The sequence below is a fragment of the Dama dama genome, chromosome 27 (genome assembly GCF_033118175.1).
Source record: "Dama dama isolate Ldn47 chromosome 27, ASM3311817v1, whole genome shotgun sequence".
Lineage (NCBI taxonomy): Eukaryota > Metazoa > Chordata > Mammalia > Artiodactyla > Cervidae > Dama > Dama dama.
Window position 1 is genome coordinate 46,828,753 of NC_083707.1, and position 16,205 is coordinate 46,844,957.

Genomic DNA, 16,205 nt, shown 5'->3' on the forward strand with positions numbered 1-16,205 from the left:
ACTGTTCCAAGGGTCAAATCCACTGGTCCCCGTCCTCCCCACAGGACCTGTGCATGTTGGCACTCCACATACAGTGTCCCCTGTGACAAGCCACTGCACTTTCATTTTTGTGCTTTTGGCTGGACCTTTTTAAAAGCCTATGAGACAACCCTCATTATTTCTGTTTCACAGATTGACACCACAGTGCCCACTGAGGCAACATGACTTGCACAGTGTCACAGTGTCAGCACCACAGGGAGGGGTGGACCCTGGGCTCTGGGGCTGGGCCAGCCACGACCTGGAGCCGCAGCCTTCCTGACCCGGGTGCGGAGACTGGGGCGGGAGTTCGGACCGGCCCACAGCCCCGTGGCCATCCTGGTGCTTCGGTGGCCCAGGAGTGCCTGGTTCTTTAAGAGACCCACCGTCAGCCTCACCAGAAGGTTTCTGAATCAGACGCACAGATACCAAGCTTATAACAATGGCTAATAAAAACAGCTCCCTCAGCAGGACTGCATTCCAGTGGTGCCTAATAATAGCTGCAGACATGAGTGAGGAATTCATTGGCTGTGTAGAGTGTGAGACCTGCCAGGATCAGATGGAACGTGGAGCAGTCAGGGCCAAGGCAGGGTGTGCAGCCAGCGCTGGGGCGGGGCTGGAAACCGGGCACCTGGCCGGATGAGGAGGGCAGTGGGCTAAAGGTGGGCCCCATCCTGGCCGAGTCAGCAAAGCTGGGTGGCTCAGGCCATCATCAGACAAACACCATTGGACGGTGACCCCCATCCAGGTGCCCGCGGATACCTGGGCGGGTGTTCGGAAACTCAAGGGAGTTTCAGGAAAAAAGTCACTCCTTCCAAGCTGCTCAGACATTTATTTAGAAGTTGGGTCAGTCCTCATATTATAGACACGAGACTGACAAGCAAGTAACCCAGGAGCGGTGGCCTTGCGCCATCCAGAGGGATTGCAGAGGACCAGGACGAGACCCTGCCTTGAGAAGCAGTTGGGTTAAGCCCCATGCTTCCTCCGTGGAATCAATCCTCTCACCATCTGCCCTCCTTACCTGTATCTGTTCTGTCCCTGCTTTTCTCTTCTCCATGAAGCTCTGGGAAACAAGACTATCGAGTGCTCAGAGTGGAGGTGTTTGTCCACAGTGCTCCCTGGTGTTAATTCATTTCATCTGCACAGTCTTACAAGGTAGGAACTACAATCATGTCCATACACACAAGGACACTGAGGCACAAAAGGTGAAGCAACTTGTCCAAGATGACACAGTGAGTTAAGAGGTGAGCGTGGGAACTGACCTCGGGCCGTCTGGTTCTAGAGCCCACCCTTCTACTTCAGCTGCAGTCTAACTCACACTGCAGGGTTCAGGCTCCCTAGGCTCCGGCACCGTCTTCCAAGCCAACCCCAGGGCCCAGGGTAGCGCTGTCAATTAAAGGTCTGGTATGCGGCTCGCTGCCTCCCCTCCAACTTGTCTCCTGCCACCTTGCTGGAAGATGCGAATCCCCATTCAGAAGGTATAGACTCTGGCCCGCCTCACAGCCCACGCCCCTCTAGGCTCACACACTTCTCCCCTCTCTGTCCAGCAGTCCCCAGAAGAAGTCCCCTTCTTCTACAAGGCAGAAGAGAGGGCTGGCTGAGAGTCTGGGCCCGAGTTATCCCACTGGGGTTCTACTGCCAACCCAGCCAGTTACCAGTTTGGTCCCCTCAGATAAGTTTCTTGACCTCTCTGAGCCTGTTGCTTTATTTGTGAAATAATAAAGAAAATACCTTCCAGAATTATGGCGAGGAGTGACAGTAGGCATACCAATTCCTTAAAAGGGAGCTGGCTGCACAGGAAGTATTCAGGAAATCTCAGCACTGACTGTGACCACATCTTGTCACGCAGACCCTGAAACCATAAAATCAGAAATTCCGCTTTCTAACCACAACTTTCTGCTTTTTATTCTTAAAGATCTCCTGTCCTCCGTAGGCTACTCTACTGTGTTGGTGTCCAAAGGGCCGGAGTCCCCATTCCAGTTGTATCGGCCACCTCCTGATTTTTTTCCTACTTGGTTCAGGTCCTATGATCAGTCACTTTACTGCCATCTTATAATTACCCACGATCTCATCATACTTGATCTGTATCTGTTAGTATTAGGTTCAGTGACATATAATAGAAAACTCACAATAGCAGTTCTTAAGATCACTAGTTTATTTCTCTCTCACGTAAGAGGAATCCCAACTGGGAGGTGGGACGGTGGCTCTAACTGGATCAAGGACCCATACTCTTCTCTTGCTGTTTGCACATTGTCTCATAGACCAAGATGGCTGTTTGAGTGCCAGCCATGGTGTCAGCATTCCAGACAGCGTAACAGAGGAAGGAAGGGGAGAGGAAAACAAAGAGCCTCAGCAATCTACCTTTCTGCTCTGGAACCTTCCCATCCAACACCTTCCTCTTATCTCTCATCATCCTGCAGCCAGTCACAGAGGTCCACCTAGTTGCTGCTTAATTCCTGTTCCAAATAAAAGGAAGAAGGAGGAGGATGGTCCTACCACTGTACATGCTTGGCCAATGCACAGCCAGTGATGACTTCGTCATTCACTTCTGCTTCCAGGCTGTCCCTATGGCTGGAGAAAACAACAGTCATGCTGACAGAGGTCCCCACTCCTGGACAAGGCCATGTCCCTCTCTTTTGCACTCTTTCCCGAAACACTTTTCCCACTCCTGTTCCTGGCAGAAGGTCTGGCCTCTCCTCCCACTTCTCAGCTGTCCCTCTTGTCCCTCTGAAGCTGCTCCAGCTGCACCAGTGGGTGCCCAGGCCAGAGCACCCCCTCTCTCTCCTACAATCTCACAGTAGCGCCCAGCCCAGAGCTTAGTACAAACCAGTAGAAACAAAGGAGGGAGCGAATGCGCTCACAGCGAATGGCTTGAGCCCTTAGCTGCTCCCACGACGCTCCAGGATCTCCAGGGCTCCGTGCAGAGCAGGCCCGGAGCAGGCTGACTGGGACCATCTCAGGGACGGGTTTCCCCCAGCACCCCCACCCCGTCAGTTCCTCCTCTGATGAGGAGCCGCTGATGAGCCTCGGAATAGCGGGAGCCCCTCTGCAGGAAGCTCAAAATCTGGCTCCGCAGCCCCCGCTGCCAGGACACTTTCCGGCAGCCCCCGGGCTCAGTCCCCACTAGCAGGTGGCACTTGGGGATTCGACTCTCAGCAGACAGAAAGCACCTCGAGAGAGAAAGCCAGTATTCCCCCATGGAAAACGGCTCCCTTGCATTCTTGGCTGCTGGTGAGGGACCATCTGGGTGGGGACGTCCCCGGGTTCAGGGACCAAGTGAGATCGCCACCCTACCCGTCGGTAAACAGAGGGGAGCACTGACCCTTGAAGCCCTCCAGCCCTCCTGCTCAGAGCCTCGGATCCCGAGGTGCTGGGCACCCAGGCCTGGGGTGCGGCTCTGAGGGTTCATGCTGTTCCCAGGGCCCCGCATGACCTACCCACCTCTGCTCCCTTTGGGGCTCATGAACTCTTCGGTCAGGAAAACGCTTAGCAGCTAAGGGTTCCTACTCAAGTGTGAGAAGTCTGACTTAGAGGTTGCTATAAAAAGGAACAAAAATAACAGATGTGCTTCTTGGTCTGTCTTTATGTTCCTTGTTTCATTTATCACACACATCTTGCAATAGCTACTCATTTTCACATTCGCCTCCGTCACTTCCTCCCTCCAACGTGAACTACTTAAAATAACAACTGCCACTGAGGGTCAGTCTCAGAGCGGCGCAGAGCAGGCAGCTGCTCCAGGAGAAGCCTCAGGTGACCTTTGCCCCCAGGGTCCTCACCGTCTCTCTGGCCTGTCAGCAGGCAGAGGCAGCGCTGAGTAAGGAGGCCTGGGGACTCCCCTCCCACTGCAGAGGCTGGGATGACATTGGAAACTTTCCTGAGGACAGGGTTAGCTAGGAGTGCAAGAGAGAGCAGAACACAGACCATCTGGCATGGAAGGGACACCTGATCAGAGATAGGACCTGTTCCTGTCCGGTATATTCTAACAGCATGCTGTGTGGCCATGGGCAAATTGCTTCCCCTCTCTGGGTCTCAGACTCTCCCTCTGTAAAATAAGTCTTTTGTGCTGGGTCCATCCCTGGAGCCTCTCCAACACTCAGTTGTTGTCATTGTTCAGTTGCTAAGTCATGTCTGGCTCTTTGCGACCTCAAGGACGGCAGCATGCCAGGCTTCCCTATCCTTTACTATCTCCTGGAGTTTGTTCAAACTCATGTTCACTGAGTAGGTGATGCCATCCAACCATCTCATGCTGCCCCCTTCTCTTCCTGCCCTCAGTCTTTCCCAGCATCAGGGTCTTCTCCAATAAGTCGGCTTTTCATAGCAGGTGGCCAAAGTACTGGAGCTTCACCTTCGGCATCAGTCCTTTTTAATTAATATTCAGGGTTGATTTCCTTTAGCATAGACTGGTTTGATCTTGCAGTCCCCTAAATCTCTTCTTCATCCCTTACCAACTAGGCTTGCCAATGCCTTAGCCATCTGCCTGCTCATGTCATGCCTGCTCCAGTGTAGTAGACTCTGGATTGTTCTTCCAGACCCCCCGTCAGCCCCTACAGTCTGCTCTCCTTACGGCCACCAGACTTTTCTCAGTGCTGATCTCATGTGCTGTTTAAAATCCATCACTCTCCATTGCATTCCACTCTTGAGCCAGGCATATGACGACTGTCACTGTATTACTCTATCTTTCTTTCTATGGCTTTCAACGTCATTCCCAAAAAGTTGTTGAGCACCTGCTATGTGCCAAGCACTGTTCTAGGAGCTCAGGACATAGGGCATGCTAAGTCACTCAGTCATGTCTGACTCTCTGTGACCCTTTGGACTGTAGCCCGCCAGGTTCCTCTGTCCATGGGACTTTTCAGGCAAGAATACTGGAGTGGGTTGCCATGTCATGAACTTGTAATGCTTGGTTAAATTGTCACCTCAACTCACTTCACCCTTCATGCCCAACTGCAGGCTGAGCTCATTGCCTCCTCCTCTGTGTGAAACTGCCCTATCTGGCCAGACTGTGTGAGCTGAGAGCAGGAACTTTGTGTGTGGTGTGAGGTAGAGGTCAAAGTCCATTTTTGTTCCATAAGGACCTTCAGTTATTCCAATACCATTTATTGAAAAGACATTTTTCACCCACTGAAATGCATTAGTGCTTTTTCAGAATAGCAAGTTATATTTTTAATATATATATATGGATTTACTCTTGGGTTTGATATTTATTCCATTGTTCTATTTAATCAACCATATGCAAAATACATATTGTTTCATCTATTGTAACTTTATAGTATGTCTTGAAATCTAACCATAAAAGTCCTCCAACTTCAATCTTTAAGATTGTTTTGCTTATTCCAGGCTCCTTTGCAATTTCAAATATTAATACATTTATAGAACTAGACTTGATAAATAGAAGTTGATATTTCTACAAAAAGTCTGACGGAATTATAATTGGGATGCCATTTACAGATGGCCAACAGGCACACAAAAGGATGTTCAAAACACTAATTATTAGAGAAATTCTAATCAAAACTACAATGAGGCATCACCTCACACCAGCAAAAATGACCATCATAAAAATGTCTACAAATAATAAATGCTGGAAAGGATGTGGCCACTTGATGTGAAGAGCTGACTCATTGGAAAAGACTTTAATGTTGGAAAAGATTGAGGGCAGAAGAAGAGGGTCACAGAGGATGAGACGGTTGAATGGCATCACTGACTCAATGGACATAAGTTTGAGCAAACTCCAGGAGATGCGTGAAGGACAGGGAAGCCTGGTGTGCTACAGTCCATGGGATCGCAAACAGTCAGACATGACTTAGCAGCTGAACAACAGTTTGAGGACTAAGCAAGAAGATGCAAGTGAAGAGACATAGCCAGTGATTTGAGTAAGAGTGTGGAATGAGGCAGCTTCAATTCAAATCTCATTTTCCGCACCTAGTAGCTGTGTGACTCTGGGTGAGTGATTTCACGTCACCTCGTCAGTGTCTCACCCTGGCAGGGTCACTGTGCTTGACTGGGTGAGATAACCAGTGCCTGGCACGGAGTAAGGGCTCCATAAATGTTAGCTGTTCTATTACTAGACAGTCAATGAAGGCTAATTCCTTTCTGTTTTCTAGCGTGCATAGCAGGAGTGGATCTGCTCATAGACTGCAGCATTTGTGTGCATTTCCTTTAAATAAATATAATCCTCCTTGCAACTCCACCCCACCCCCACCCTCAGAGGAGGCAGGAAATTCAGCCTCAAGTATATGCAGAGCTCTCCCCACCCCGATACTCAAGAGGAGCTGAGGTCTAAGAGATCACAGGAATAGATCACGGTTTCCCGTGGACACTCTGGAGTGTGGTTCTTCCCAGATCCAAGTAGGAAGTGTTCCTGGCACACCTTTGGCTGACCCTGGCAGTCCCACTCAACCCCTTGGACAGAGTCTCAACTGGGTCACCACTAGAAATTCACCATCTCCCTCCCAGGCTTGGAAGACTGTCTCAGTCTAGGTGGGGAGAACCCAACCTCCCCAAACCCTGCAAAACCTGCAGCGATACTCCCTCAAAGGGTGGGTGTGGGGCAGTCAGAAGGGCCAGGCGACTTTCTAACTTAGCAGGCAGGCCGGGGGCGAGTCCACTGGAGTGGACGGCTAGTCTGGGTGTAACGGGGAGAGGGAGTCGGCAGGGGTGAGGGGGCAGGGGCAGGGCAGAGAAGGAAAAGGAACCCGAGTTTCAATATTTATTTTTCCTGCTACCTGTATACTTGAAAACAGCAGGGCTAGCATTCTCTCCTGTAGATAGGCGTCTCTGGAATAAATTCACCCTGTGGGCAACTGACCAAGTTTCAGCGTGTTGTAGCTTCCTGCAGTCCTGCAGGTTCCTTCTCCTCCTCGTTCATTCTTGGCATTTATCCCACTCCCTCGCACTGTGGCCCTGCACCTTAGATGCTCCCCTCCCCTGTCCCCTGCCCCCGACTTTTACAAAATGTCCATGCGTGACCCCCACTTTCCAGAAGTTGACTGAATTGATCTGTGGTGGGGCCCAGCTACAGGCTAATTTGCAAAAGCTCCTCAGGTGACTGTGATGTGCAGGCAGGGCTGGGAACCCCTGGGTTAAGAGCTTGTGCATTTGGGATGAAATGGGTGAATCCGCAGTGTCCACTGACGCCTCCCCGCTGTTACTTCATGTAAGATGGTTACTGATGCTCCAGGGGCATTTCCTGATGGGAAAGGTCTTGAATTGGAAATCAATGTGGAGTCCTGTCTGACCTTTGGTGAACAAACAGTCTGCAGCTTGGTTTCCCTTTGAAAGGGGGAATGAGAGAGAGAAACTTCTGCCGTATATATTCCTCATGGGATTACGGGATATAGCTGAAGAAAAAAGTTATAGAAAAGGCTATTTTTTAACATCCCTAATAAAGTCAGTACCCCAGTGCAGGCAGTATGTTTTAAAATCTTTACCTCTCTGCCAAACTCACAGCAATTTTACCTCTAATCCTAATAGAGAATAGCAAGTTGGGGACGGGGAGAGGATTGCCTAATCAATAAGACAAATAAAATGTAAGCTTGGCACTAGCTACAAAGTCAGAGAAGTATAATAACCTTATTATATGTAAAATATATATGTAAAATCAGAAAATACACTGAGTGAAAAATATGAGTTCATGTTGGCAAATAATTTAATGCTTTTGGTGTAATAATTTTATCAGTTTGCATTGCTTCACCACTCTAGTTTTTTTTACTTAGGTTCCATCTATGGTCATCCCTAGGGATGAAAATAATGTTTGGGCTTAATTAGGACCTCGGCAAATAAGAGTCATCTATTCTAAGCTGAGATTTAGTTGTTGTTGTTTAGTTGCCAAGTTGTGTCCAACTCTTTTGTGACCCCATGGACTCTAGCCCACCAGGCTCCTCAATCCATGGGATTTCCCACATAAGAATACTGGAGTGGGCTGCCATTTCCTTCTCCAGGGGATCTTCATGACCCAAGGATTGAACCCAAGTCTCCTGCATTGCAGGTGGATTCTTTATCACTGAGCCACCATGTAAGCACCAAGAGATTTAATAATCAGATAATTTTTAGTCACTCCCATAAATTAAAAGGGAGTGTAGTAATAGTGCTTAATAAGTGCTAGATACTGCTCTGATGGCTTCACATGTTTTAATTCTCAAAAATGACAAAGTCCAAAGGAAAGTACTCTTATTATCCTCATGTTACACAAGAGAAAACTGGAATATATAGTACTTAAGTAACTTCGCCAAGATCACACCAGTAAATCAGAGAGAGGGGAGGCAGGACTCAAATTCAGGCAGTCCACACAGCCACTTTGACAGGGTCCTACGGGACTGCTCAAGTCCAGGTGAAAGGGAATGTCTGATTTAGCTCCCCTACTGATTCTTCTGTCCAGAAACCTCATCCCCAACTACAGAACACATGCCTTTCTCGTTGCTTCTGGGAGGGTCAAAGAAGAATAGCACTGTCCAGCTGGGGAAGTGAAGTCAAAGTCGATCTGTCATGTCCAACTCTTCGTGAGCTCATGGACTATACAGTACATGGACTTCTCCAGGCCAGAATACTGGAGTGGGTAGTCTTTCCCTTCTCCAGGGGATCTTCCCAGCCCAGGGATCAAACCCAGGTTTCCCGCATTACAGGCGGATTCTTTACCAGCTGAGCTACCAGGGAAGCCCAAAAATACTGGAGTGGGTAGCCTATCCCTTCTTTCTGACCCAGGAATCGAACCAGGGTCTCCTGCATTGCAGGTAGGTTCTTTAACAACTGAGCTATAAGGGAAGCCCAGCTGGTAAGTACTACTAACAGTCAGAGGTACTTCAAGTATCAATTAATCAACAAATATTTCCTGAATACCCATCAAAACATTAAGGGTCAAAGAGCAAAGGAGGTAAGGTCTTTGCCTACAAGAGTTTTGTCTTCTGGTGAGAGAGCCCGGCAAGTAGATAGTGCTGGGCCACAAAATAATTGCTACAGTGGAGCGGAGTACTGGGGACTAGGAGATCACCCTGGAGAGATGAACCCAGGCTTGGGAGGGCAGAGATTGTTGGGTAAGTTTTCCTGGAGAAGTGGCTGCATATTAGGAACACGGAGAAGTTTGTCAGATTGCCAAACCCAAGCCAACCAGAATCTCTTGGGCCTGTTTATAAAGCCCCTAAAACAGTGGTTTCTAAAAGAAGAGAATTAACGTCCCCTGGGAACTTGTTAAGACTTTCCACTCAATCAGCCCAGAGGGGATTCTGATACAAACTCAAGTTTCAGCGGTTGTTTGAACCGTGATTCTCAAACAGGTATCAGAATGCCCTGGAGGGCTCCTGGTCCAGTTCACAGAGCCTTACGACCCAGATGGCTATGCTCCACCCGCAGTGAGTCTGAATAAAAAAATCTGCATTTCTGACAAGTTCCCAGAATGCACACTTGGAGAACCATTGCTTTAGAGGAGAAGATGGCCAAACTGCAATCTGAAGGGTAATAGTAAGGTGAAGAAGGCTGTGGGGAGTAGGAGGAAAACATACTGATCTTTCCATTGTAACCTTCTATTTATTTCTACTCTTTTTTCCTCCTATTTTTTGACTTATGCCAGTCTTGTTCTAACTCAGTAAGAATGTTTGCCTCATCCCTTTTCAACCTGACTTTCCTAATATACATATTTGAGGCTATAAACTTCTAAGTATTACTCTGGCTGTATCCCAAAAGTTTAGATATATTGTGTTTTTCATTGGCATTCAATTCTAAATACTTTCTAATCAAAGTTTATTTTTTTTTAATTTATTTTTATTAGTTGGAGGCTAATTACTTTACAATATTGTAGTGGTTTTTGCCATACATTGACATGAATCAGCCATGGATTTACACGTGTTCCCCATCCCGATCCCCCCTCCCACCTCCCTCTCCATCCGATCCCTCTGGGTCTTCCCAGTGCACCAGCCCTGAGCACTTGTCTCATGCATCCAACCTGGGCTGGTGATCTATTTCACCCTTGATAGTATACTTGTTTCAATGCTGTTCTCTCTGAACATCCCACCCTCGCCTTCTCCCAGAGAGTCTAAAAGCCTGTTCTGTACATCTACGTCTCTTTTTCTCTTTTGCACATAGGGTTATCGTCACCATCTTCTTAAATTCCATATATGTGTGTTAGTATACTGTATTGGTCTTTACCTTTCTGGCTTACTTCAAAGTTTCTTAAAAAAAAAAAAGGGAAGTATAGTTGATTTACAGTATTGACTTAGTTTCAGGCATACAACACAATGATTTAGTTTTTTGCAGATTATATTTCACTATAGGTTTTGGATTTTGGATATAATTCCCTATGCTATACAGTAAATCTGTATTGCTTATCTATCTATTTTACATATAACAGCTTGTATCTATTAATCCTATATTTCCTAATTTGTCCCTCCTCCCTTCTCTCCCCACTCTGGAAACCGTAAGTTTGTTTTCTATGTCTGCAAGTCTTGTTTCTGTTTTGTATACAAAGTCATACAATTCCTTCTTCAACTCAGGAGTTATTTGGGCTTCCCTTGTGGCTCAGTTAGTTAAAAATCTGCCTGCAATGCGGGAGACACGAGTTCAATCTCTGGGTTGGGAAGATCGCCTGGAGAAGGGAACGGCTACCCACTCCAGTATTCTGGGCTGGAGAATTCCACGGGGGTCACAAATTGCTAGACATGCAATTTTTTGCACTGATTTCTAGCTTGATTGTATTGTGCTTAGAGAACACAATGGGCTTCCCTGGTGGCTCAGTTGGTAAAGAATCTGCCTGCAATGCAGGAGAGGCAGATTCCATCCCTGGGTCAGGAAGATCCCCTGGTGAAGGGTATGGAAACCCACTCCAGTATTCTTGCCTGGAGAATTCCATGGACAGAGGAACCTGATGGGCTACTGTCCATGAGGTCACAAACAGTTGGACATGGCTGAGCGACTAACATTAGAGAACATACTTCTATATTTGAACTGTTTGAAATTGTTATGAGATGTCCCATCTGTGCTATAAAAAAAAGTATATTCTGCAGTTGTTTGATATAGTAGTCTACATATGTTCATTAAATCATGTTTGTTAATGTTTAATTCTGTACATTTCTAAGTGTTTGTTCTATTCCTTATAAAGAGAGATGTTACTATTTCCTGTAATGACTGGATTTTTTTTTTTACTCTCCATGCAGTTCTTACATTTTCTACACAACGTATTTCAGCTATGTCACTAGGTACATTTAAAATTGCTTTATCTAATAATTTTGTAGCTGTTTTGTTTGGTATTACTACAACTACCTCAAAATTCCCCAGCTCAAAGTTTGCTCTTTTAAAGTCCAGTATTTTTGTCCTCGTGTTCCAAATGTCTTTTGTAAACAGCATATTATATCTGACCATCTCTGTCATACACCTGAAGCAGTTAGTCCATTTTCACTTCCTGTAATTTTTGAGCTATATGGATTTATAGCAACTCTTTTTTAGTTTCCATTTATCCCACAATTTTGATGTTTCTATTTCTATCATTTGATTATTTTTTACATCCCATTTATTCCCCAACCAGTTTGAAAATTGTTCACTCTTACCTTTTTTAAGCAGGTACTCCAATAATGACAACATGCAATCTAAAGTAAATTAGTACCTTTACCCTCGTCTTTACCGATAAAGACTATTGATCATTTCATTCTCATTCATATGCCACTCCCAGTTTTTTTGTTTATTTGTTTGGCTGCTTTGGGTCTTAGCAGCAGCTCACAGAATCTTTTACTGCAGTGTACGGACTGTCTAGGTGTGGGGTGTGCGCTTAGTCGCTCTCCATCACATGGGATTTTAGTTTTCTAACCAGGGGTCAAACCCATGTTGCCTGCATGGCAAAGTGGATTCTTAACCACTGGACCACTAGGAAAGTCCGTGTGATTTTTCATTCTTTTTTGCCTTTTTAGAAATTATACATTGAGTTGTTCATTTATTAGACAGTATCTGCTAACCAGTCACTTTCTGTGGCCTTTATTTCACATCTGAGCTCTTCCATATGGGATTTCTTCCTTCTATCCTGGTTTATATCCTCTTCTAGTGAAGGTTTACTGGGGACAAATTCGTCTTCAAGTGAAAATATATTATTCTCTCATACTTGAAAGATATTTCCACTTGGTACTGAGTTCCAGGTTCTTTTTCTTTCAGTCTACACTGAAGTGTCCATGTCTGGCTTGCATCATTGCTGATGAGAGATCATTATCAGCTTAACTGTCAAACCTTTGAAAATATCCACTTTCTCTTTGATTTTAATAAGTTTCCTCTTTATTTTTGGTGTTTTAAAGTCTTACTCTGATATGCCAAGGTGTGAATTCTTATTTCTCTTTGGGATTTATTCCCCCCTGAATCTGTAGGATATCTTTCATCAGTTTTGAAAAATTCTCAGCCATGCTTTCTTTGAATATTGTCTCTTTCCCACTGTTTCTCTTCCTTTCTTTTGGGACATCAATTAGAAATATATAGACCTTCTCTACCATCCGTGCCTCATAACCTCATCTTTTTTTTTTTTTCAATTTTATACACATTTATTGATGATCTTTCTTTCCATTTTTAAAAAACTTTAGAAATGACACTAAGAGGATGAATCACACATGGTTCATTCCCTGAAGAGATCCAGGCAAACCACCTCGCAGAGTCTTGATATTCCCAACTTATAGAACAGGAATAATTACATTCATCATACAGATGGTGTGTGGATTATCTGAGAAAAAAGTAAAATAAACAAACATTTGGAAACAGAAAGTGTCATGCCAAAGAAAAGTACTATTTTATTTGCCTTAAATGTGCCGTCTCTCAAGCTTCAGGAGGAGCCTGAGAGGAGGATGTTGGGTTTTGATGAATAAAACTGTTTACACTCTTCAAATCCCTTCAGATTTTGTGCCTACTTCTTCTCAACCTAATATTTCAAGGCAAAACAACCCTGATATTTATAGTCTGTAACTGCACAGCAATCTCTGCTGGTCCGTGCCCTTTGGGGGAATGTCCCAAACATTATTAAGTCTTTCTGAAAGAACAAGTACCACCACCGTACACAACATTCTGCCAACAGATACTCTGGGTCTTGTAAAATGGGAGAATAGAACATATACAGATCTAAGAGAAAAATGTTAGGTATCAAAGTATGCAACACCTTACATTAATATATAACTTGCCTTGGCTCTTGAAGTGACTCTCAGTCTCTAATATCTTATTCCCTTTGCATTTTTGTTTTAAATTGGAGTATAGCTGCTTTACACTGCTATGTCAGTCTCTGCTGTACCACAGTGAATCAGCCATATGTATACACATATCCACTCTTCTCAAGATTCCCTTCCCATTTAGGTCACACAGAGCACTGTACGCTATATGGTGGGTTGTCTAGGTTATCTATTTTATACATAATAGTGTATGTCAATCCAACCTCCCAATTCATCCCACCTTTCCCCCTTTCCACCTGGGTTTCCATAGATTTGTTCTCTACATCTGTCTATTTCTGTTTTGAAAGTATCATCTATACCATTTTTCTAGACTCCACATGTATGCATCAATATATGATGTTTTCTCTTTCTGACTTACTTTGTATGACAGTCTCTAGATCCATCCACATCACTGCAAACAACAGAATTTAATTTCTTTTTATCAGTCAGTTAGTTCAGCTGCTCAGCCATGTCCAACTCCTTGTGACCCCATGAACTGCAGTACACCAGGCTTCCCTATCCATCACCAACTCCCGGAGCTTGCTCAAACTCATGTCCATCAAGTCAGTGACGCCATCCCACCATCTCGTCCTCTGTCACCCCCTTCTGTTGCCTTCAACCTTGCCCAGCATCAGGGTCTTTTCAAATGAGTCAGCTCTTCCCATCAGGTGACCAAAGTATTGGAAGTTTCAGCTTCAGCATCCGTCCTTCCAATGGATATTTAGGGTTGATTTCCTTTAGGATGGACTGGTTTGATCTCCTTGCAGTCCAAGGGTCTCTCAAGAGTCTTCTCCAACACTACAGTTCAAAAGCATCAGTTCTTTGGCACTCAGCTTTCTTTATGGTCCAACTCTCATATCCAAATATGACTACCGGAAAACCATAGCTTTGACTAGACAGGCCTTTGTTGGCAAAGTAATGTCTCTGCTTTTTAATATGCTGTCTTCAGTTCAGTTGCTCAGTCGTGTCCAACTCTTTGAGACCCCATGAACTGCAGCACGCCAGGCCTTCCTGTTCGCCAACTTCTGGAGATTACTCCCATCCATTGAGTCGGTGATGCCATCCAACCATCTCATCCTCTATCATCCCCTTCAATCTTTGCCAGCATCAGGGTCTTTTCAAATGAGTCAGTTCTTCGAATCAGGTGCCCAAAGTATTGGAGTTTCAGTTTCACCATCAGTCCTTTCAATGAATATTCAAGACTGACTTCCTTTAGGATGGACTGGTTGGGTCTCCTTGTAGTCCAAGGGGCTCTCAAGAGTCTTTTCCAACACCACAGCTCAAAAGCATCAATTCTTCGGTGCTCAGCTTTCTTTATGGTTCAACTCAGAAATGAAAACAATCAATAAGGACTAAATTTACCCCAAAAAAAAAAAAAATTTATAAAGATTAAGAAAAACAAAAACAGAAAGGAGACTAAGAAAAACAATTAAAATATAAAACACATAAAAATTATCAAGCAAACGAAAAAAACAAAAAGTAAAAACAGAAAAATAAAAATATATTTGAACATAGAAAAGGTTAAAAATAACAAAAACACCACCAACAACCAAACAGAATGAAACACATAAAAAATATACATTAATATCTTCCTGGGGCTTCCTAAGGACACTCTATCAGTGTCTTACTTCCACAGTGAGCCACAGTCAACCCCTGCCTTCCTAGGTGGCTTTTCGATATCTCTAGGTAGGTTTCTAGACCTGCTGGGGGCACTGTGGGGCCAGATCACTCTGACCTGGCCCAACTCCCACATGTACGTGCCTCCAAAGTCCACTGCTGCTAAAGCTAGACGGGTTTCAGTTGTAGGAACACTCACTGGCTATTCAGATATTCCAAAGATGCAAGATTTACCAAGCCGATTGCAGGGATTTAATCCATGGCGTGTGCAGCTGCATGGAGAGATTCCAGCTCCCCTTCCTCTGTCACACTGCCCTTGGGCTCAGCTTGGATTTTGGCCCCAACTTAGCTTGTGTGGCACCCTCAGGGGTCTGTTCCCCACCTGGGCAAGAGGGAGCAAAAGCAATGGCCGGTTGGGGCACACCCACTCACTCAGGCCGGAGTGGGGTAAGGCGCCCACAGCTGGGGTGTGTGCTGAGAGCCTGTGGCGTGCTCACTCTGGTGCAAGTCCCTCCCAATGCCCGTGGAGGCCGCCCACCACTTGCATGCCACTCAACACTGGTGCCTCAATTCCTAGGCAGATGACACTTCCTCTAGAGGCATTCCTGGCCACAGAGCCCCTCACTGACGTCTCCTCTGATGTATCCACACAGCCAACAGTGGTCCTCTTCCCAGACCCAATCTCTTAATTCCATGCTTTAACACTGAGCGCCTGCCAACACTCAACTCTTCGTATTTTTCATCTCATTATACTTCTGAGCTGCACTTTTATTGACTTCTTCTGACATATCCTGAAATGTCTTGATATTTGAAGTGTGGTCCTTGAATCTGGAGCCTTCTCACCTCTGAGCTTTTTAGGAATGCAGAATTTCAAGAACCACTTTAAACATACAGAATCAGAACCTGCTTTTTAACATCATCATCCCCAAGTGGTTTTTCCAGTAGTCATGGACAGATGTGAAAGTTGGACCATAAAAAAGACTGAGTGCTGAAGAACTGATGCTTCCAGACTGTGGACCTGGAGAAGACTCCTGAGAGTCCCTTAGAGAGCAAAGAGATCAAACCAGTCAATGCTAAAGGAAATCAGTCCTGAATATTCACTAGAAGGACTGATGCTGAAGCTGAAATTCCAATACTTTGGCCACCTGATGCGAAGAGCCAACTCACTGGAAAAGATCCTGATGCTGTAAAGATTGAAGGCAGAAGGGGGGACAGATGATGAGATGGCTGGAGGCCATCACTGACTCAATGGACATGAGTTTCAACAAACTCCAGAAGATAAGTGAAGGACAGGGAAGCCTGGCATGCTGCAGTCCATGGGGTTGCAAAGAGTCGGACACAACTGATCAAGCAAACTGAACTGAACCATATGATTTGCATGCACATTAAAGTTTGAAAAACATTTATACTTTTCATTTTCTTTCA

General features: G+C 45.4%; 1 protein-coding gene across 2 annotated transcripts in view; it reads right to left on the reverse strand.

The window, feature by feature from the left end:
• ST8SIA5 (ST8 alpha-N-acetyl-neuraminide alpha-2,8-sialyltransferase 5) overlaps positions 1 to 3,589 on the reverse strand; it is an 88,896-nt gene extending 85,307 nt beyond the window's left edge. The window contains exons 1-3 of one of the 2 annotated variants that reach the window (XM_061130718.1): positions 3,457 to 3,589; positions 2,377 to 2,471; positions 1,747 to 1,867 (exon numbers count right to left, since the gene is read on the reverse strand). In XM_061130718.1, coding sequence (XP_060986701.1) covers positions 1,747 to 1,781 — 35 coding nt within the window. In that variant the 5' untranslated portion in view covers positions 1,782 to 1,867; positions 2,377 to 2,471; positions 3,457 to 3,589. The remainder of the gene's footprint in view (positions 1 to 1,746; positions 1,868 to 2,376; positions 2,472 to 3,456) is intronic. The other variant, XM_061130717.1, reaches the window with a different exon arrangement.
• Between the last annotated feature and the right edge of the window lie 12,616 nt (positions 3,590 to 16,205).